A 22,119-nucleotide genomic window follows, 5' to 3' on the forward strand; every position below is an offset into this window, starting at 1 on the left:
ATCTATATGCTATCACATACTTCCATATAATTGATCTGATCTGATGGGTATTGTTTCAATTGTATTGTGATCTGGCTTACTTTTTCAACACCTGAAACACCTATCCAACGGAGGGATCCGCCAGATGCCCATGGTAATGCTTTGGAGTGTTCCATCGTTCCATTCATTACTATATGATATTTCTGTGAGTACTGTTATACAATGATTAATTGATTGAAAGTAAAACTAAGTTTTGATTGTTTTGTTGTTGTTTGGTTTTTATTTCTCATATTTTTCGGTTTATTTCTGAGTCAAGCTAAACGTACGCTCCTGCAATCGCCATTTTTAAATCTCGTAATAATAATTTATTTATATATTTATATATTCATATAAAAAAAATGCGTTTTGTTGCTGAATTTTATTTTGGTTTTACATACATATGTATGTATGCATGCGTGTTTGCGTATGAGCGAGTGTTTGTTTGTGAATGAGAAGGAGTGTGTTGTGGGAGGATATTAGCAACAAATTTTCACAAATTTGACCAAAAGAATAAAAGGTAGAAGTAGGTGTAGGTGCAGTGGTTGGGGAAGACAGATAAGAGGAAGGAAAATGCTTGATACAAAAGTTGAACCATCCCATCAATTGATTGCATATATAACTTATATATTTAATAATAATAATTATCATAATAATAATAGCTTAAACTTTACAATACAGAATGCAGTTTTACAAAAGTAAACAAGCAAATCAATTGGGAGAAATTGCCATATTTATATAGTTATATATATATATGTATATATATTGGATGTATTTCAGCGTTACAATACAAAAGAAAACAGGAAATAAACACTGTTCAAGGAAAATCTCTCAAGCTTGTCAAAAATATAATTAGTTTCTCTGGGGAGGTTTTCTTTTTTATATGTATATCTATTTCTATTTGTTGTTTGCTTTCCGTTTAGAAAATTACAAAAATTGCCTTAAAAAATTTGTTTCGTTTCATTTAGTTTTAATATTTAATAATGGGAAAGTTTTTATTTTTCCGTTTCTATTTTTTGTATAGCAATTTAGGGATGCCTTCTTTTAGGTTTAGGTATTTTGTTTAAACTATTCTTGTTTTTATTTTTTGTATATTTAAATATATATAGAAGTATTCATAAAAAGCTTTTCTGTAAGGTTTCTTGTTTGTTTTGTGTGTGTGTTTGCATTTCGCTATTTAAATTAAAAATTACAAAAAAAAAGGAGAAGATATTTATAGTGTTTAATGAATTGCATAATTGGTTTTTAGGTTTCTAAGATTGATTATATTTAATAAGTTTACGCTTTAGGCTTGTGTTTTCTCATTTCTAATTTAAAGGAGCAACAAAGACGAAACACAATTGTTCAAATTTAAGAAAACTTAACTAGAAGTTAAGTGACAAAGTTGTCGTGACGGCTGAATGTTGGGAAAATGATTTAGTTTGTTTGCCTACAAAATATATCGTTTATGTATATTACAATGCAGTTTGTTGCTTGGATTAAGTGTTTTGCGTTATTTTTTTTCTTTTTTCGTTTGGTGCGGAAAATAGTTTTTTTTTTATATTTTGTTTTTCGTGTGTTGTGTGTGTGTTCTCTAAGTTAATTTATTATTAACATAACGTTCTGCTCTTCTTGTTGAAGGTTTTATCCATGTGGCCGTTGTAGCTGTTGTTGTTGTTGTTGCAAGTTGTTTGCTGCTGCATTTGTTGTGGTTGTTGTTGTTGTTCATCATGTGGTAGTTGTTGTTTTGTTGGTTGTTTCATCTTACAGCAATTGGCAGCAATGAGAATTGGGCTTCGGCGGCTGTTTCACGTCCGTCTGACGTTGTTTTTTACGTGATGAAATATCCCTGATTAGATCATAAAATACCTACATCGAAGGAATATATACAAAAAAATACATTAATATCATTTAATTCATTTTGTAGGTGATTTTGTGGGGTTACAATTTCTGCTCTATAGTTACAGAATTTTTTTGAAAAGTTTACTAAACAAAAAATTTAGAGAGAGAGAACCGAAAGCAATTTTTACAGCAGTAAGAACAGAACAAGGGGAACAGAGAAAAAGTTGGAATCTGTGGATGCCTTTTTCCACTGTCCGTAGGTAGGTAGGTACAGTGTGTTTCATAAGTGTAAAACACATTGTACACACCAGAAAACCAGAAAATAAAGAAGAAAACGAAAGTTCATCAAAGAAGAAAACCAAGAAACCGAATATAATTAAATCTAAATCAATTTCAGGCACAAAATTAAAATATAATAAAAAAATAAAGTGTATAAATTTGTTCTTTTTTTGAAAAGTGTTTTTGCATAGGTATGCATGTGTGTCGGTGTATGTACATGTGTGTGTGTGTGTGTGGATGTGTGTTAGATCTTATACAAATCTTAGATCCTATAAGCTCTGACAAAGAAGAAAACAAACGTCTGACCATGAAATATATATGTTAGAACCTGCTCGAATTATCAAGAAATGCGCTCAAGGCCATGTTGGAAATAGAAGAACAAAAATAAAGTTGTAGGCTCCAGTATTTATATCCCCAACCCATTACCCATTTTCCATGTAAATATTATGTAAATAGTGCTTCAAAATGTCCAACAGTAGCAAAGCTTTCTGGCCAAACAAAATTCAGTGTTGAAAAACGAGCTTTTATGGTAACAGTTAGTTGTGTAGTGTGGTAGTGGTAGTAGTAGTAGTGTTGGCAAACCAAATATCATAATTAAATGAAAAGTAAAGTAAGAGAAATATATTGCACAAATTATGAAAAAAAAATACCCATCAAAAGCAACGGGGGGAGGGGGATTAAGTGTTAGTAAAAATATAGAAGAGTGCTTAAAACCAAAAGCAAACAGCAAACAAGCTTAATTTGGGAAGGATTCAAGCTAAGAGTTAACCAAAAAAAAACTATGAGAGGGGGTGTATTACAACTCTAGGGAATATTGTATTATATATTGGATTAATTATTATATGTTGTACTGTATTTGGATTTTTTGGGTATTTGCTTTTGTATAAATTTTCGGAAAGTATTGGAAATTGTTGGTTGTATGCACCTAATGCCTAAAGTAGGGTACACTTAAGTCTCCGCTTCTTGCATCTATCTTTAGCACGCCCGCTCGTGGCTTTCGAATCTTCGGTTTTTCGTGACCTTATCTCGCGCATCAAATCAAAAAATACCTGCAATTGTGGATTTAATTGGGAATTAAGTCATATACAGAATCAGAGTCAGTGAATTAGCATCATCAGTAATCAGATTTACAATTCGTATTCAAACTTATATTTTATACAAAAAAAAAAAAAAAAAAACAGAAAGAAAAAACAACACCAATACACAAACACACACGCACATCATATCTACGGCTGGTGTGAGTGTGCAACAGAGAGAGAGAGAGAGAGAGAGATCGAAATGCATTTGGATTAATTTTTGTTTTTCTTCTCGAGTTCATTAAGGAAATAAAAATATAAAAATCAAAAATTAAAATTAAGGCGGCAACAACATTGAAAGCTTGGCAGCAAACACAAAAGCTAAACTATTTGGTGTTCCTTTGGGCAAAGCATTATCTGTATCTGTGTGTTGTGTATTGCTGTGTGTGTGTGCATAGTGTGTGTGTGTGAAAAGAGATCGTTGCCGAAATGGAAGGAAGAATCGCGGCACGCGTATCGGAACCCCGTTAATGACCAGTATTGTTTCTATATTTTATCTTAACTTATAATATATTTATGTAATACTTAACGAATGATAATACTTAAGTCTGTAGCTTCCATGGGCATATTTTGGAACTGCATTTCCTATCAGACCTCCTCAATTTGAGCTGCTATCAAAACGCCCCCATACCCAAACCCCACGCCACTACAAATAGTACGAATGTTTTACTATCACTCTCAAAATGCTTGGAAATTCAGCCTTGAATGAAGTGCATAGAGGCCCCATAAAGATAGATTATATTTTTGGGCAGAGGGGGAGTGCACGAAACAGTAAAAGTTAGAACTTGAATGAATCACATTTCCTATTTAATATAATCTATCTTGATATGGGGCCATAAAATAAGCCAAACTTGGGGAACTTAACGAAAGAAGGAAGCGTATATCTTTGTCCATGGGTTGTGTTGGATTTTACATTTAAAATAATCTCGAATTGTTCTCCAAGAAAGTTCTGCCGATTGTCATGCGATCGTGTCGCATCGCATACTCTAAACCCAAAGATAAGACTTAAATGATTGTGTACACTATTTACTTATACCTAATGATACGTAAAGTGTGCATTTCCCTTGTTCAACTAATTGATTTTCATGTGTGTGTGTGTGTGTGTGTTGTATGGGACAATCTGTCAACTTGATTTGTAGGTTTCTACGGCAGAAACTTAAAGTGTTTGGTTTCGTTGAATATCAAAGAAAAACTTAAATTAAATCTGAAATTAGATATGCCTGGAGTATGTACTTCCGTTTAGTATTTAGATGGGCATTTGTGGTGCCCAAAAAAGAGATCATAATCTTTAAAGAACTAGTTGCTTTTGGCTGGAATTAAATCAGGTATTTCAGGGCCTGTGGATAAAGGACAAGAAGACTTAAACATGGTCGCACTTCCACACTTCATGGAGCCACCCTTTGATCATCGAAGTAGTAAGAGAGCTTGAAGATCAAAGGACACACTGCCAATAATCAATAATCCAAATCTGTTGTCGATTGCCCTTCATTCGAATAACAATAACATTGCAAGTTTCAGTAGAACCCTGGGATCTATACGCTCAGCGACGCTGTGAGAGAGCAGCTAATATTTCGCTGGCATTTCAATTGGGTCCTTTGCGTAAATTTAAATGAATTAATTATTATTTGAATTAATTATTATATTGATTAATTATTATATTAATTAATTAATTAATTAAAATAGACTAGGGGTAAAAACCAAAACACAATACCGAAAATAATGTGTTCAAAAATACTTAGAACTTAAATTAACTTAAAAAAACACTTTTGCTCTCGTTGTACATATTTTGTGGCTAGCCAATTAATTGCGAAAGAGTATTCGTAATTGTGTGTGTGTGTGTGTCTGTGTGACCCTAAGGTGTGTTTGGTTTCCACTGGCGATGGCAATGGCGAGTGCAACAGTGTATCTGGATCTGGATAGCCTGTGGGCTCCATCTGATGGTGGCATTGCCCTCACCTTGTCAACATTCTCGCGCGTCTTGGCCGAGGTCTCCACGTAGGGCACCGCCCACTGTTGGGCCCTCAATTGGCACTCGCTCAGCGGCACCTTTCGCTTGTCATTCAAATCGCATTTGTTGCCCACCAGCAGGAACGGTATGCTCTCGTCATTCTTCACCCGCAATATCTGTTCTCTGCAAAAGAGTTAAAAACGAGAGACAGCAAGAAAGAGAGCCATTAGTTATATGTGTACGTTAATGGGAATGTATATATACAGTGTATATACATATATGTAGATATAGATAGGCTTATCGTGGGGCCCAATGGCAATTTATTTTGCAGGTGAGTCAGTGCGTGGCGTGGCGTGTGTGTCACTTCACTTCGCTACGCGACAGACACGACACACGCACCCACCCATCCACATAATTGTAGAGCTGTATGTACGTATCCCCCATGAGTAACTTATTTGTATAGAGGCATAAATATTTGCAGCCGGTCAACCCCTGTGTGTCGCACCCCCTATTACTTAGCTATACAATTCTCACAATATTTCTGCTGCCTACTGGTTTCTGTGTATTTGCAACTGAATGTTTGTGAAAGAACTCAATTAGGTCAAATGGGAATGGAAATGGAAACGGCAATGTCTGAGCAGAGCTAAAGGTGCATTAAAAGGGTTGCTCGATGGTCTCATGGCAAGTGTTTCAATTGGGTATTGAGTGGTGGGCTGACACTTTCGCGAGGTATAGTATATTTTCCAAGGAACAACGTGAAATTAAAGTTTTATTTAGGCAGAGCACTACACAAAGTGTTCTCTAGGAAGAGAGGCACTTTCCAATCATAATGGGTAAACTCTGGGCACAGGCTTTCAATCTTCTTTCAACGCTTTCGATTACTTTAATTTCTTTGATAACATTGATTAAATAAATCACAAGTAAAAGCGTTACCAGCGCCCAAAGACATTAATTATAATCTGTGAAATATGCATCTCAAAAACCAGAATGAAATTTAATACGACGGCAGACACGACACATCTTTAAGATATTCATTCGTGCCTCCAAGCTACCCGCCCAGCCCCAGGCGCAGCCCCACCCCACTCCGAATGGTGTACTCGTATGAATAAAGATGCATTACACATGCTAACCCCCCGCCCCACCCCCCACGTGTCAGAGCAGAAACTCAGGTGCTTGTGTGACTAATTAGCAGCAATACAGAAAAAAAAAAAAAAAGGAATGTTGAGATTGCTGTGTGTGAAAAAGAAAACCCGCTAGCGACGACACTTGGATGTCATCTCTTTCGCTCTCGCTCTCCGTCTCTGTCTCTCTCTTGACACACTCACCTGAATTCCTGGGTTGCCTGGAAGCTCTCATCGTCTGTGATTGAGAAGACACAGAGGAAACCCTCGCCGCTGCGAAAATAATTATCTCTGATGGCTGCATAGTCCTCCTGACCAGCCGTATCCAGTATATCTATTTGTACTTCCTCACCATCCAGCACAACCTAAACAGCACATAGAGCATATAGAGTATATATATATATATATATATATAGAGCAGATCTGTGGCGTTTTGGGTGTTACCTTTTTCCTATAACTATCGGCCTTGGTGGGCTCATAGTCCTCAACGAATTCATCGTACATAAACTGCAGTGTGAGGGCCGATTTGCCAACGCCGCCGCTACCCACCATAATGACCTTGTGGAGCGCCGGTCCAACTGTTGGCTTCTTGCTCATAATGGCGGGATATACTGGCTCTCTCTCTCTCTCACTCACTCACACACAATCACGTTCCTGCTGCAAAAGAACAAATAAACAATTTGCGGATTAGTCAAGGGTATTTTTTTTTACGCCCACTTACATTCAAACGTTTCAAATGTTTCTTTCTTTGACTCAAACAAATATACAAATTCGTAACTTGAAAATATGAAAACAAACACAAACACAAAAATATATTCTATACTCGATAGCATACATGGATCTATAGCAAAGATCTAATGTCAACAAATTTTATTTACATTCGTGGCTCATATGGGGTTCAATTTGCTGTGCATTTAGCCGTTTGGCAATCGCAGGGCTCTTTCATGGAAATACCTCAAAAATATTCACCTGGCTAGAAGGGCTCTTAGCTATAGCTTTGATTCCTAAGCCACGCCACAGCCTTTTCCCTAACTATTTTGGCTTCAGACACTTACAATCGTTGCACCATGAAATTTTTGTTTGTTTTTGGGGCATAAAGCCAGATGGAGGCCTACTTTGGGTTGGGTTTGCATGGCACTAAAGAGACCAAGGAGTGCTCGGTCTGCGTTATATTCGAAGGAGCATTCGAAGGGCAGGAATTCCCCCGCTTAGGCAGCAGCCACTTTTCGAGTTATAGAACCCACAGATGAGGCATGTAGACCCATATGCAATCTGTTGCTTCTGTCTCTCACAATTCTCCTCTTCGCTAAATGTGTGCCCCCTCCCCGCCCCCCATTTTGTTGTGTGTCTGTTAACCTTTTGCTACTGTGTCGTACGAATCTCTTTACATTGTGCTCTTTGGCTTACAGCATATGGACTTTGCTTTGTAGTTTTCTTTCTTGGCTTTGGCTTATGTAAGAAAGTAGCCATCAACTCGCCTGCCAATTGATGGTTTTTTTGTTGTATTTTTTTTTATCACTTTTACTCGCACTTAGTATACCCTAACAAGAGGGCAACATTGGCATATTTAATATAAAATGTCTGAAAATTTTAAAGATTTAAAAGAAGCAAAATTTAGATATTAACAACTAAAAAGCCAACCAAAGGATCGCCAGCAAAGGAGCAACCTGCCTCATCTATGCTTTGGGGTTTGTCCTTGCCTGGTGTCTTTTCCAGGGTATGCTTTGGTTCGGTTTTTGCCTCAGCACTCAACAGCTGCCGGACCCATCTATGGCATGTTGTTTCTTGTTTTCTTTTGTTGCCATTTGTTCGGTTCGGTTAGCAAATGAAGCATAAAATGAAAAGTTCAATGAACTACATTTACACATGCCAAACGGCACGGGCCGCGGGCCACGGGCCACGGGGGCAAACAGGAAGGCAATGCACTGCAGTGCAGACCAGGCCAAAATTGCACACCAAACACCACACCACACCAGACCACACTCTGCAATGCATTGGTTACCCTTTTGTGGAACCGAGCAGGAAACTTTCATCGATTTTGCATTTCTTTTATGGTTGCAGAGAGACAGCCAGGAAGGGTATCAAAAGTATCGGTGTATGTACATTGAAATGTGTACCTTTCATTGTGTATTGACGCGTTTGTTTGTTGCCGTTTGCAATTAGCCTTTTGTGCCCCCCCAACACAACAATAGATCGTCTCTCCAGCAGCAACAGCAGAGCACTCTGCCACCGCTGCCACATGCCAACGGGCCTGCCATTGTCTGCGTCATCGATTGAGCCATAAATTGGTTGGCAGTCGCAAAAACTACGCATTGAAGGAACATTTTATGGAACCCCAAAAAGAGAGAACCAAAGGCCAGAGAACAGATCAAAGCCAATAAGTTGGCCAATTGGCTTTTGGCCAAATGTACCGCACAGTTCAAGAGTTCAAAATATGTCACAGAAATAATAATAATAATAATATCGTAAATCATTCACACACACATAACGCGCCATGGCAAAATGGGAGCAATGCGAGATTCAACCACAGCCTCAGCCTTCGTGTTGTCGCAATGTGGAAGAATATCAATTACGGCAATCGAATGGCACAGGTACAGCTGTGTGTCCAACCGCATTAACCAACACTACCAGCGAAATAGAACCCAAATGTCACACGAATGTAGCTGATGATGAAGGCCAACTAAGGGAAAGGTTATAGCTCTACTGCATCATCTATTCTTCAGTTGGATGTGTAGCTGTGGCGTACATTTGGTACATCCAATCGGTTTAAACACCACTGGCAGATCAGTTAATCAGTTAAGCCATATCTTTCCCCTCCTTTAAATCCTCAAAGAGTAGACAAAACTTTTACTACTTTCCATTCGTTTAGCCAATCTCCTGGAGTGAGTGGCTCAGCAACAAGTAGCTGAGAGAGTATGAGTAATCGGCGCAAGAGCTGGGCATGTCAATCAATTCGTTGCCAGACCCGAGACGCCATACAGTAAACAACAACGATACGGATTCGGATACGATAAAACGTATGTGTTCCCACGCCCAAGTTTTCCAGGCAGGCAGGCAGGCAGGCAGGCAGGCAGCAAATTGAATTCACAATTCCACACAAGAAGGAAAAACTTAAAACAAAACAGGAAAAACAGCAACAACAACAACGAAACAACAAACGTGTTCCAATTGCAAAATGTTACTCATACGCAACGGTGTAGAAAAACTGGTGAGAAAGCTTTAAAGCTATAGAGAGAGGGAGAGACAGACACAGCCTATGAGAGGATACCCTACACCTAAGCTATAATATAACTATAGCATACCATTATTAATTAGATGCATCTCTTCCCTGTAGGATTCCCTTAAATATCGCTAGCTAGCATTAGTAATGTACGAAAGCCAGTTGTTCAAACAGCCAAATTAACTTATTTTCAGCATTTCTGTCTATAATAATGATTCGATCTCAATTTTTTTCAAGCTTTAGATATATATGATTATGCTTTATGATTCTGCATTTCCCTTTTCTATCTTGGTACAGTTTTTAATAAGCTTAAAAAATGTATTCTTTATCGTTCGCTTCGGGGTAATTTGTACAGCGAATCAATGTAATTTTCATCGCATTCGAATGTGTGTTCCTAGTGGAAAACGCCACAGCAAGTTAGTGGCAAAAACTGTGCTAAACAAGTACAAGTATTATGTATTTATGTACAAATACGAGTATTTATGTACAAATACGAGTATTTATGTACAATTTAAATGCTATTTTTTTCGAGGAGATTGCCGTAATCCATGCCGTTGAACAAGATACGACTTGGCGTACTGGTTATGAGAAACGAACAGTCGGAGACGGAGCTAAACCAAATTATCTGACAGCCAATAATTACATTGTTTTTTTTTTTGCTTAAAATATTCATTTGGGTTTTATCAACTCATTGTATTATTTTCGTTGTGTGCTTCGTTCCATTATATCTGTGTATATTCTGGCATTGTGGTTCGTGCTTCTTTCTGACTTCTGCCATTAGTTTCGATTGAATTCTAGCTGCTGTTGTTCTGCCGAATACTGAATTTTGCTGATTAGATTATTATTTAGCCATTCCATATTTCTTATGGGCCAAGGTTAGGCAATATTTTCGCATACACAAAAACCACAATCGTAAAAAGATTTTAATTGTTATAATAAAAAAGAAGAAAATACAAGCAAAACAAAACAAACAAAAAAAAGACAGCAGTCTGGAAAATGAAAGAAAAACTAAACTACACAGCAAAACAAAAAAAAGTACAAAGCGAAAGAGGAGATTTCTGTCTATCCGTCTATCGGTCGGTCTGTGATGTTTGTGTGTGTGTATTCCATATACAAATCGAAAACCGAAATTGAAATCGTTATAAACAAATGAACGAAACGAAACGAGAATTTCGAGTAAAGGAAAATTCGTTTTGTTACCGTTCCAAAAACCTCAAAACAATGCAGCCACCAGGGAAAACACACACCACGCTTCCTATTCATATGGCGAATGACGTAAGCCAAACAAAAGGAAAATTCGTTTCTTAATTTTGCAGTTGGAGCAAACATTTATAAACTAAACGAAACTTATGTTTTCAGCACAGGCGTAAATACTCGTAGCAGTAAATACTCGTAGATCAATTAATTGTTTCGCCATATCAATCCGTTTTCATTTAAAGTTGGGGAACTTTAAATTATTACCACAACTATAATTATTACCATTACCATTTAATACCAATTAATCACATTCTAAATAATCATTCTTAAAGTTTTTCCTTCCATTAACTTCATCGTTTTACCATTCTTTGGCTTTGATTCACTGCACAAAGTTGCCATAAGCAAGCGGCCACATTCGCGAGTGAATCCACGATATTTATGCAAGAAAAATCCAAATGAAAGATATTCAAAATATTATATGGAATAAATCCAACTAACCAATTCGCTGTAGTACGATTTTTGAAAGCAGGCATTTCGAATGTTCCACCAATGGAAATACTGTACTTTCATTCCAAAATTCTTTCTTGGGAGCAGCATAATAATTTTTAATCTTAATCTTGCAATACTCGAACGAAAAATTATAGCTCTTAAATTTTTCACACACACACACACACAAACGGGGGGATTTCTTTTGGGTGGAGGTGGCTAATAATTTAGTATGAATGAATCCAAAAGCGAAATAATCATTTCAAGCATATTTATTTGCTCTCAATTGATTTTTAACAGAACTCACTCTCACTCTCCCTCTCTCTCTCTGTCTACCTCTCGCTGCGATCGATACAAAGATTAGCCATAGAATTGTACATGTTTTTCGCAATTGAAGGCAATTTCCTTGGCGTTTACTTAATTCTATTTTGTTTGGGATATTTTTAAAAATCTCCAAGACTCCACATTAGGCTCGGGGGAGGGGGGGGGGGGCCTACAGCCTCCGTCCGGTTTGTATTTATTACTCATTCGCATGGGGGGTCTTGGGGGTGCAATTGTATTCCCATTTTCCCCATTCGATTTCTCCATTTGATTTCCATTTGAGTTTTCCCACCACACACGAGTATGTGTATGTGTATATATTTTGTTGGTGGTTGTTGCAAATGACGTCATTGTGTCTGCGTTTAGTTTTTGTTTTGTTTTGTTTTGTTTGTTGGTTCCTTTGGCCTAGCATGCCAAAGCTGCCTTTTTTCATGGCCTTCTGCTTGTTGTATGTTCCAGGGCTATGTTTTGTGGGTGGTTACCGAAGCGTGATGTGGCATGTGCAACTTTTTGGGGGGGAAGTGAAGAATCCGAGAGAGTCTAGAGTTTAATGTTAAAGGTGCACGAAACGTCAACGTCGTCGTTGGCCGTCGTCTACACAGAGTTTACCGCTATTACGAGTTCCCACAGAAGGTGCCTCCTAACCTTCTTCTCTCCTGCTCCCCCTCTCGTGTGCTCTTTGGCATTAATTTTTTGTTTTGCTGTGCTCCAGTATTATGCCATTAGTGGAGTCGCCACTAATGAACCCTTGCGCATCCACGGGAAGGGTGTATCCAAGTTCGCGGTACATTTATGCTGCTACCAGGGTTATTCCCTGTAGATTTAAGACAGTATACGTATATGGCTAGAAAACCCTTCCCGATGGATCCCGCGGTATTACTTGCCAGGATTTTTCCATAATCAAACGGATAAATTTACTCTCTAGAGTCTAGAGCCGAATAGAATGTGAAGTGTAAGCCTAATTGGAGCTGCGAAGAAACTGTCTTCTAACTTAAATTAATCATATTTTCTGAGAATTTTTAAGAAGTTTTAAAAGTTGTTTTGGCTGCTGTTTGGATTGCTGTGTGACTTTTGTACGCACACGGAGAAGTGTGACATGTGTGTTGGTCATTCTTGTTAGAGCTCAAAGTTCTGCTAAAAGTTAGTTAGAGTTTCGCCAGCAAAGAGAATCTTTTTTGAGATTTATCAAAGCTTCGCTATCTTTACACTTAAATCAATTATGATGCGGGGCAATTCCCAAACCTCTGTTTGAGCTCTGTGGGACGATCTCCTAGAGGGGTTCTCTACAGTTTAAGGTATTTGGTTTCTGGGTTTATTTATTGGAAGATTTGTAAAAGTTTTTTCTGCTTATAAATTCTCGAAGTTTCCCCTAGAACCTCTGCTTTGGATCTGGGGTGATCTGTTGATGGATCTGTTTCTTTGGCAGCTCTCCCTGCCCTGTCGATCATTTGGATCTGTCTGCTTTGGATCTTTCTTTTGTTTGTTTTGCTGCTGCTGTTGTTCTTTGTGGTCTAACAGTTTCTCCCATCTTTCTGCGTTGCGTGTGCCCGTGGTGCCGTGCCGTCGTAAATTCATTTCAGAGTTCCATGTATCGTCTTCTCTACCACCCTCCCTCCCTCCTCTCTCTCTCTCTCTCTCTCTACTCTCTTTCTCTCTCTCTCTCTCTCTTTCTCTCTCTTTATTCTGCTTCGTTTGCTTTACTTTGGATTTTCGCTAGTTTCATTTTGAAGCCTAACTGTTAAATTAATGAATTTATTTTTAGTTTATTTCAGTTTACTTAAGGCGGTTGTTGCTTGTTGGTTGACTGCCCCCCGCCGCCACCGACTGCTGCCTGCTGGCTTGTTTTGTGGCTTGTTGGCTATAACCTTGAAGCTATTTTGTGGCCAACAAAGTTACAGTTAGTGAAAACGGGAAAGAGATAATACGTACATATGTACATATGTAGGGTGTGAGTGCAGTATGTACATGCATATATGTATTTACTGGAAACAACTTTGTATATTTATGAACCTCACCTCACCTCACACAGGTCTCTGGCAATTGTTTATAATACTCGTAGTAGTCGTGTAGTGTACCAGTGCCATATTCAAGTTTATGGGGAATGAAACAATTTAATGGCTGAAAAAATGTTCTGCGATTATTGGGATTCTCTATATAGAGAGAAAGAGAGAGAGAAATTCTAAAGCCACGCGAAATAAACGCTAACACGTAACTGAAAAAAACAACAAAAATATAACCAAAACTGAGCTAATTTTCTGTTTTCAAGTACCCCACATTTACCCTACAAATATCGCATCACATCGAAATTGGAATTTTTCTGAATATTTCTGAAATTATGGTTCAGCTGTTTTCTCAGTGCTGGAAATAAAGTACCGAAAAATTCTTGATAACCTTCAAAACCTTAGTGGATTGATGGCCCGTGATGGAAACCTTCTGAACTTTCGTTCTATATCGATAGATGGATAAATAGTACACACTTTAGGAATACCTGCAGCAACTTATCTTTGATGTATTGCAGAAGTTCCCCTCCATATTTATGGCATCCAATATTCTATGCATATCTATCTGCAGATATGTTTTTTAGAGATTCTCTTTGTCTGCACCTGTACTTAAATTCTTTGCTAATGAGCACTATACAGAAAAAAAAAAAAAAAAACATTCCCTATTTGTAATTTGTCAAATGCCACACCCCCTTATGGCCGGCCCCTCTCTCCACCATTGAATGATTTGTGTGTGTGTTTTCTGCTCGTTTTTTTTTTCACCGTTTGCCAAATGCCAAGTTTTTTTTTGTGTGTCTGTCCTCTCCACTGGCTCTTCTGCGATTTTTTTCCGCTGCGCCATTTGCAATCTTTACAGTTGCAATAGCGGCAGAGCAGAGTCGCATCGCGTCGCGTCGCCCTCTTGCGCTGCGCTGCGTCTTTTTTTGCATTCTCCATAGAGCATAGAGAAATGCAAGAGAAGAAAGAGAAAGAGAGAGGGAGCGTAGTAGAGGCAGTGGTAGCGACAGCAACAGCGACAGGCGTGATTTTGTTAAACTTCCGCACAAGATTAAGTTCAATAAACCGTCGCCACACACATATGTTCGTATGTGAGGAGAGAGAGAGAAGAGAGGAAGAGCAATTGGGTGACGTGATGGGCAGAGGAGGGCGGCGGGACCTGCACTGAAAACAGTTACAGTTTTACGCACAAACATATTTTAATATGTTCGCTCTCTCTCTCTCTCTTGCGCTATTTTTTTTTTGCGCTATTTTTCTTTATGGTAGCCTAAAAAAAAGTTATGACAAGAGGTTTTGGCTTTGGTTTGCGTTGTGCCGCAGCTCATTACCTGGGCACATTGTACACAGGGTATGCAATGCCTCGAACCTCGTTCAAAGGGCAAACCATTCATTCCTTCTTTTTTCGCTGCCTTGTCATCAACTTCTTTTGCTCATGTGGTTGGGGGGGGCTGTGTGAGAATTTTGTTTGCTGTTTTTTTTTTTGTTTTTTTGCCGGGCATCATTAAATGCAGGTCTTGTCTAGGAGACAGAGGTGAGGTTTACTTTACAGTTACGCTCAAAATAATAGTCCCACTATAAAATATAGTTTTAGCTACAATCTTAAAGCCACTTTGGGCATCAGTTTGTGTAGTACATTGAAAATGTACAAAAGGCATATGCGACACTATATATTTGAATTGAAATCAGCTGTGACAAGTGCAGACAAGTGCTAAGCAGCCACTATTATTCCAACCACTGCTGTGAGTGCGAGGAGCGTATGCATTTTCTTCTTTTTTTCCTTTTTTGCTTATCTCGTTTCGTTAGAGATGCCGTTGGATTGGACAGGCTTTTGGTTCAATGCACTTGGGCGACCAAAGAGCATACCAAAACGGAATGCAAATAAATAATCTATTATTGAATAGGGGAAAAAAGCACACACACACACACACACACAAACGCACACACGTGGAAGACCCAAACGAGGAATGACTCTAATGGCATCGACTAATGGATACTCTCTCTCTCTCCGAACAGCCCTGCTAGCCCTATACACCACAAGTGTTAGTCACTTATGGGGGGGGTATCGAAACTTCATTTAAATGTACAGAGTAATTGGGTTTTCTGACTCACGAAACTTTTATTTTAGAAGCGAGCGAAGGCATGCGTCAAAGCCTCCGGCAATGCCCCTGCCACCTGCCCGCTCCATACCCCTCTATCACGCTGCTGCTGCGCAGTCGCGTGTGACGCCGCTTTCAATGTCAAGTGGTGAATCGGCGGCACCCGATAAAACACGAAACCGTTTTCAGAAGCTCTTCTCATCCTACACAATGTTGGCATACGAATATTTTCAATGTTATTCGCTTCATCTGAGATTGGTATCCATTTCCCTGACGTTGAGAAAGTGTTTCGCATTTGAGGGAACTTGTTCATTTGTTTGTATTTCCTCTTCCAGATGTTGTGCACAAGACTTTCTTTGGACAAGAAAGAGTCAGAGAAAACCCTCTCGTCTGCGGCAGGAAAAACTTGTGCGTGGAGTCATGTACGGGGGGGAAAAAGTTTGATTTGCCATAGCGATAAAGCCTAGGTTCCAAGCAAAATAACAACTGAATTCACACCAAAAAGAGGCATACAACAAAAAAAAAAAAAAAAAAACCAAACACAATGCGTGGGAAGTGTTTTCTGAGCTGAGATGAAGGCAGGGGAATTGAGTGGGGTGTGAGCGAGCGGCGCAACCATAATTAAAACCTAGGCAGAGTCAACCTGTGATAAAAGATCTTTCAAACACGATATAAAAAAAAAAAAACTAAAACCAAAGCAACAAAAGCTGCGAAGAGAACCCCATGCGAAAACCTGTATATAAAGTTGGAGAGTACTGGAATGACAGAGATGATGTAACTACTATTCACAACCGTCACAATAGTTTGAAAAACTTGTTTGAATAATATCTATGAATCGATGGAACATACAACCATCCCAACTTTAATCTTTTTGCTCGGGAAAACAGAAAGCAGAACCTCCGAGAATTATTTCAAATCTAATAGACTTTTTTCTAAATCTAAAAGTAGTTCTCTCTCTACTTATCTCCGCGCTGTGTTGTTTCCCCTTGACGGAACAACTCCCATTAGGTACGAAATTAGAGCAAATCACAGCTTGATGGCTATAAATTAGGCTAAGTTGTTGGGTTGCCCTGGGCAGCCTGGCAAATGGCTTTCAAGAGAGCTCATTTGGCGACACAGAACAAAAGATATTCGAGAAGAAATAAACAAAGCAAAAACTGTGCCACTGTGCAGCCCGATCATCGTGAGATCCGTCGGTGTTCCATAATGATGATTCAGTATTTGGCATTGTTGTTTCTATAGCTATAATTGTTAAACTATTCCCCCGTACAACGACATCAAAAGATAATAAATAACAAGCGGCAGAATGGCAGAAAAGTGTCTCCCAATCAACTTTAAGGTTAAAGTTTACGATTCGAAAGACCAGAAAGCCATTCTCAGAACTCGAAATTAATTTAGCCATTAAAAAGAGCAGGTTTCATAAAACGAAAACTAGCCTCGAAGTTCGAACTCTTAATATCTCTGACATACTATTCCCATTTCGTAGGTGGGTCAGCAGATCTGCTGTATGTTGTCTATATAAAATAGTTTAAAATGTAGTGCAACAATAAGCGAGTCCCAAATCGTTTAAAAATTTCCCCTAAGCGAACGGACACAACGTACAATGGCATATCGGGTATAGGGATTATACATATGTATGTATGTATGTATGGTCATAGATAATTTATCAAGTCGTTGGATGCTTTCTTATAATAATTTATAATAGCATAAAATCAAAGGAAAATTAAAAATCAATAAACTCAATTACGTTTTTGGGAGCCTGCCTTATGCGTCTGGGTCACCTTACTACTCTCTCTGTCTCCATCCCTTTTTCTCTCTTTGGCACTGTCTCTTCCTCTGTTTTTGCTTTCATCGTTCCAGCAGAAACGGTGCTCGTGTGTGTTTTTGGTTTTTGGGGTTTTGGGGGGAATTTAGAACGCATTATTCGCATAATTCCCTCCATTCTCCCTCCATTTGCTTTTCTCTTTTTCGACGCTGAAAGCTTTTTGACGCCCCTTGGTAACCGCCCAAACAACAAACAGTAGAACCAAAAGAGGAGGAAGAGGCACGGTATGAGTGTTTAGTGTGTGACACACAAAAGCCAATGTTGTATTTGAGGATCGTTAACGGTGAGGTGAGTCAGATCTGCTAGAGAGAGAGAGACCCCAACAAATTGATGGATTGTAATTGAACTTGAAATTGCGAGAGATAAAGAGAGAGCGCGAGGCAGAGGCAGAGGGAGGATAAGAAAACTTAATTGAAAACTGTAAAACCAATTTTTAGTATACATATACATATGTATGTTATGTGTGTCACGTTCTGTGTGGCATGCTGAATTATCAATTGTGCTTGCAGCTGTTCCGCAACGAAACGTAACGCAAAAGTTTATCCAAAGATGAAGTCAGAAGCGTGATAAAGATGAAGATGGAAAAACAGCCAGAAACAAGAAGCATGACATGGAGTCTATGATCATGCTGATGATAATGATCAAACGCTACTGTCAAGTCTGTTGCTGATTAGCGAGAGAATCAGAAAATTGGCACGTCCCAAAGCGTCATTGGAGATGGCGTTGCGGCGGGGGCAAGAGAACCCATCTATGGTGGCAAAAAGACAGAATGGCAAGGGGAACCATCTATGGCGGGGGCAGCAAGCTGACGCGTCAATTAAGAAATTTCCTTAGAGAAATATCACAAATGTGACAGCTTTTACTCGAATTGTTTGTTTCCAATCCCCTATCCCTTCCCACATATTTATTGGCACATTCAGCCGTTATATTTGGCATCCTTCAACAAAAGTAATAGTAAAAACTAATACAACAACAAAAAGAAACCGTATTTAAAGGGGGCTAAAGCATGCGCCAACGCGAAAAAATGCGGGCGGCCCTCTGCCTGCACCTTGCACACACACCCCCTCCCGCAGGAAATGAGAGCCGCAGACGAAAAAGGCAAGAGCCACAGAGGCAAAGAGCGGGCGACTGACTGCGTGTGTGTGTGTGTGCGAGAGCAAGAGAATAAGGTCAAGCGGGGTGCGGCAGCAGAGGCAGCGAATATTTCCGCTGATAGCCGTTGATTTTGAATGAAAGAATAGCCTCTCATTGTCCCCTCCCCGCTCACACACTCATGCTCTCTATCATTGAGTGAACAATAAGCGAATATAAATGTTGATTTAAATATTCACCAAGAGCAAGAAAGAGGCAACGAACAAGAGAGAGCGAGTGGGAATTTGTGCAGAGAAATTTCACTTTTTTTGCCATGCATTCCGTTATACATTTTGGGCTTGGCTTTTTTTTTATTATATTTTTGCCTTTTGCTTTGCACGCATATACTCAAACGCACGCACACACACACCCGAGCATCCAAAGCCAGACAGAGAGGGGAAAGGTATATCAGTACAAGGTGAGGCACTGCCGAGTCACATATATTTTGTGTGCCACCTCCTGTGCTGTATGTGTGTCCTGCACGCACTTTCAAAAAATTAAAAAAGGAAACAGCGTGAGAGTGCACCTCTGGGAATGCCTCACCTCGCATTAACACACTTTGTAGAAGGCTGCTTTCTTTGCGGCGCTGTCTTTTTGGCGGTTTTTACAAGAATTTTGTTTGTCAAACAATTTACAACCTGGGGCGTCGGTACAGCCATATGGCTATTAATCAATTAAAGCCATCACACAACTAGCAAACGTCATAAATGTTCGTGTAATTTTTGTGTTTGCAAAAAAAAACACAGAAAAAGAAAGTAAAAAAGTGTTTACACTGCCCTGAAAATACTTAATTCACACACGCAAACAAATCTATATAGATGCGTTAATATGGAAAAACATTAACATTATTTTAAGAATATCAAAAATTACAAAAATATGCGTAATCACTTGTTTTTGGTGTTTTTTTTCTTTGTAACTGCGCCGCTTTGCTGCTGCGGCGGCTGCTGCTTTTTGCTCTCACTCTTGCACGTACTTCTCTTTGGGTTCGCCGCTGCTCTCCTCCTGTGACTTTGTTTGTATGTGTGTTTTGTAAACTGCACTTTTGATCAACAATGGGAACGTTTTTGGGCGCAAAAAAAAATTCGGATGATAGGATTTTACCACAATAATATTATTATGTATTTTTCAACGCGCCGCGCGCTCTTTCTCGATGGAACGAAAAATTGTTTGGAACAGAGTGACCAAGTGTCAAACCATCGATGGGCACTATCGATAGTATCGGTATTTTGCTGCTATCCGCTACTATCGACGGTTTTGCGATAGTTTCGATAGATGATATTCCTCGATTTTGATATTCCGTTTAGTATTACTAGCTAGTTGGCACTCTCAGCCATAAACCAATAATTTTATCCGGAATTTTCTACAAGATTGGTAAGTTTTAGGTTCATTGAATTGGCTAATTATTAAACAAAAACAACATAAAACGATCGTTTTTGATTGGATTGTATTACATAACAAGGATTTCAAATTTGCAGAAAGCAGCAGAGCAAATAATTTTTCAATTCCTAAGAATTTTGTTAGATTGGCTATTTAGACTATTTCTTCTGGTTGTTTACATAACAAGGTTCAAACAAAAGCGGCCAAAGCATTAAGTCAAGTTCTTCAGTGTTGCTGGTCAACCAAAATTTATGGACTTTTGTATACCTTATTTCCTTTAATTTATGTAAAATTTGTTGTTCCAAGCTCCACAGAAACATTAATAATGCAGTTTTCTTAGATTGAGATGTTTTTTACCCATTAATGCATATGTTTTGTCTTTTATAAATACATATATCCCGGTTCTGATACCTATTATTGGAACCCGTGAGCTGCAAAATTTCGTTAATATCTTTATAAGAGAGACTGAGTAGTTTCTGCATTAATTGTTGCCTGAAATTACAAACAATATCTCAAGTCCATAATATCCATTTTCCCAAGGTATGCAGATTGTTGCTCACCCCGTGCCAAAGTTGCAGAACAATGCTGCTAATCCATTTCCACATGTTGCTGAATTTTTTCCCATACACATCAAATGTTCTTAACGGGAACGCGTATGGAATGACGCAACAATGAATCTTCATTCCATACGCGTTCCCGTTAAGAACATGTTTCTCACACCACGAAAAGTCACCACGAAAACGCTCTCTTCACCTCTGAAAAGAGAGCAAATTTTGAAAAACCACCACGATTTGAGAGCGAATAGTATCGATATTTTTGTACGATTAATGGAGTTTGGCGGTCATTTTGAAAAGTATCTTAATATATTAAAAAATAAATTGGAACTTGATTAAATAATATACCGTAAGTATTCTGAAAGATACGATAAGATGCGTTGGTATTCCTCTATTACGTTTAATATTACTAGATAGTTGGCCCTCTCAGCCCTAAACAAATAGTTTTATCCTATAGATAGATAGATTTTGTTCAGGATTGGCAAGTTTTCAGAAGTCCTTCTGATTGAATTATTTACATATTAAGGTTCAAACAAAAACAACATAAAACGAATAAGACGTCGTTTCGTGGCGTTGCCAGACTCGTGCAATTCGTAGTTGCTGCAGGCTGCCATACCATGATATTTTGTGACATGATATTCCTCGATTTTGATATTCCGTTTAATATTACTAGCTAGTTGGCCCTCTCAGCCATAAACCAATAATTTTATCCAATTCCTCAATGAATTTTGTTCAGGATTGGCTAGTTTTCAGAACTATTTTTAATGGGATTGTTTAGATAATAGGGTTCAAACAAAAACGGCCAAAGCATAAAACTTAAATGTTGACTAAATGTGACGTCAGTGTTGCTGGTTAACCAAGTTTCTTCTATGCGTATGGGAATTTGTATACCCTATTTCTTTAAATTAATGTTAACATATTTAATATAATAATATCGGTCATTGAATTTATTGGAGTCTGGATGGACAAATTTTATAAAATTAATTTTTCCAAATAAACCATGAAGGAAGTTTATAAATTTACTTTTTGGCTAACAAAGTTTTAAAGCACAGCTCCATAATCCATAACCCTCTTTATGAAAAAGTATCTGACTTAAGTTGGGGCCCCAATTTTTTGCACCGGGGCCCTACCTAGCTACGCCACTGGCAACAATGAAGACAAATTACATTCAATTAAGGCAGTCGAATGAAAACAGATGATAAAGACATTATTATTTATTATTTTATTTTATTATTTATTTCTGTTTTTAAACAAACTCAAAACAGTGTAACCGTAGAGCACGCAGATTGACCGCTTTGGTCACTGGGCACGGCTAACCATACAGTATAGATGTGCCAGCAACAACGAAAGGGGCGCAGCTGAGTTTGCAGCGTACGTTCCAGATCTTCGGCTGGGAATGGCCGCGTTTGGCCATGACGTCACACGAGCCGACTGGCAGCAAGCTGCATGTGTTGTGTACGTGTACACTCCAAAATATATGATTGTATGCATAGAATAATTTTTAGCTGCCGAAACCGACTTTGTTCGATTTCAGTCGTAAACGTGTGTGTGCCATGTATCACACATACTGTGCTTGTGTGTGGGCCTACAATTTTTGGCCGCTGAATGGTTCGTTTTGTTTGAGGGCTGATGTGAGACGACCATTCAGGGCCGGA

The 22,119-nt window shown here is 38.7% G+C and overlaps 1 protein-coding gene across 3 annotated transcripts; it reads right to left on the reverse strand.

Moving 5' to 3' along the window:
* Window positions 1–1,072: 1,072 nt before the first annotated feature.
* On the reverse strand, window positions 1,073–19,709 carry LOC111065260 (ras-related protein Ral-a). Of its 3 annotated transcripts, none has more exons than XM_022353339.2 (6): window positions 19,507–19,709; window positions 6,705–6,914; window positions 6,465–6,625; window positions 5,148–5,322; window positions 3,041–3,164; window positions 1,777–1,863 (listed from the first exon to the last, which is right to left on the reverse strand). In XM_022353339.2, exons 2-5 carry the CDS (start codon window positions 6,855–6,857, stop codon window positions 3,048–3,050), a joined length of 606 nt encoding a protein of 201 aa, XP_022209031.1. In that variant the 5' UTR covers window positions 6,858–6,914; window positions 19,507–19,709; the 3' UTR covers window positions 1,777–1,863; window positions 3,041–3,047. The 3 variants fall into 3 exon arrangements, with proteins under 3 accessions (XP_022209032.1, XP_022209031.1, XP_022209030.1); XM_022353338.2 differs by having other exon boundaries at window positions 6,705–6,917; XM_022353340.2 differs by lacking the exon at window positions 3,041–3,164 and having other exon boundaries at window positions 1,073–1,863; window positions 6,705–6,917; window positions 19,507–19,707.
* Between the last annotated feature and the right edge of the window lie 2,410 nt (window positions 19,710–22,119).

The sequence above is a fragment of the Drosophila obscura genome, unplaced genomic scaffold, assembly GCF_018151105.1.
Source record: "Drosophila obscura isolate BZ-5 IFL unplaced genomic scaffold, ASM1815110v1 contig_73, whole genome shotgun sequence".
Lineage (NCBI taxonomy): Eukaryota > Metazoa > Arthropoda > Insecta > Diptera > Drosophilidae > Drosophila > Drosophila obscura.

What these genes read in the sequence shown, in the direction of transcription:
- LOC111065260 (XM_022353339.2), bottom strand. Translation starts at nt 6,857, where the DNA reads ATGAGCAAGAAGCCAACAGTTGGACCGGCGCTCCACAAGGTCATTATG. An exon ending in CCGATAGTTATAGGAAAAAG is followed by an intron (nt 6,626 to 6,704) that starts GTAACACCCAAA and finishes TGTGCTGTTTAG; the next exon opens with GTTGTGCTGGATGGTGAGGA. An exon ending in CAGGCAACCCAGGAATTCAG is followed by an intron (nt 5,323 to 6,464) that starts GTGAGTGTGTCA and finishes ACTCTTTTGCAG; the next exon opens with AGAACAGATATTGCGGGTGA.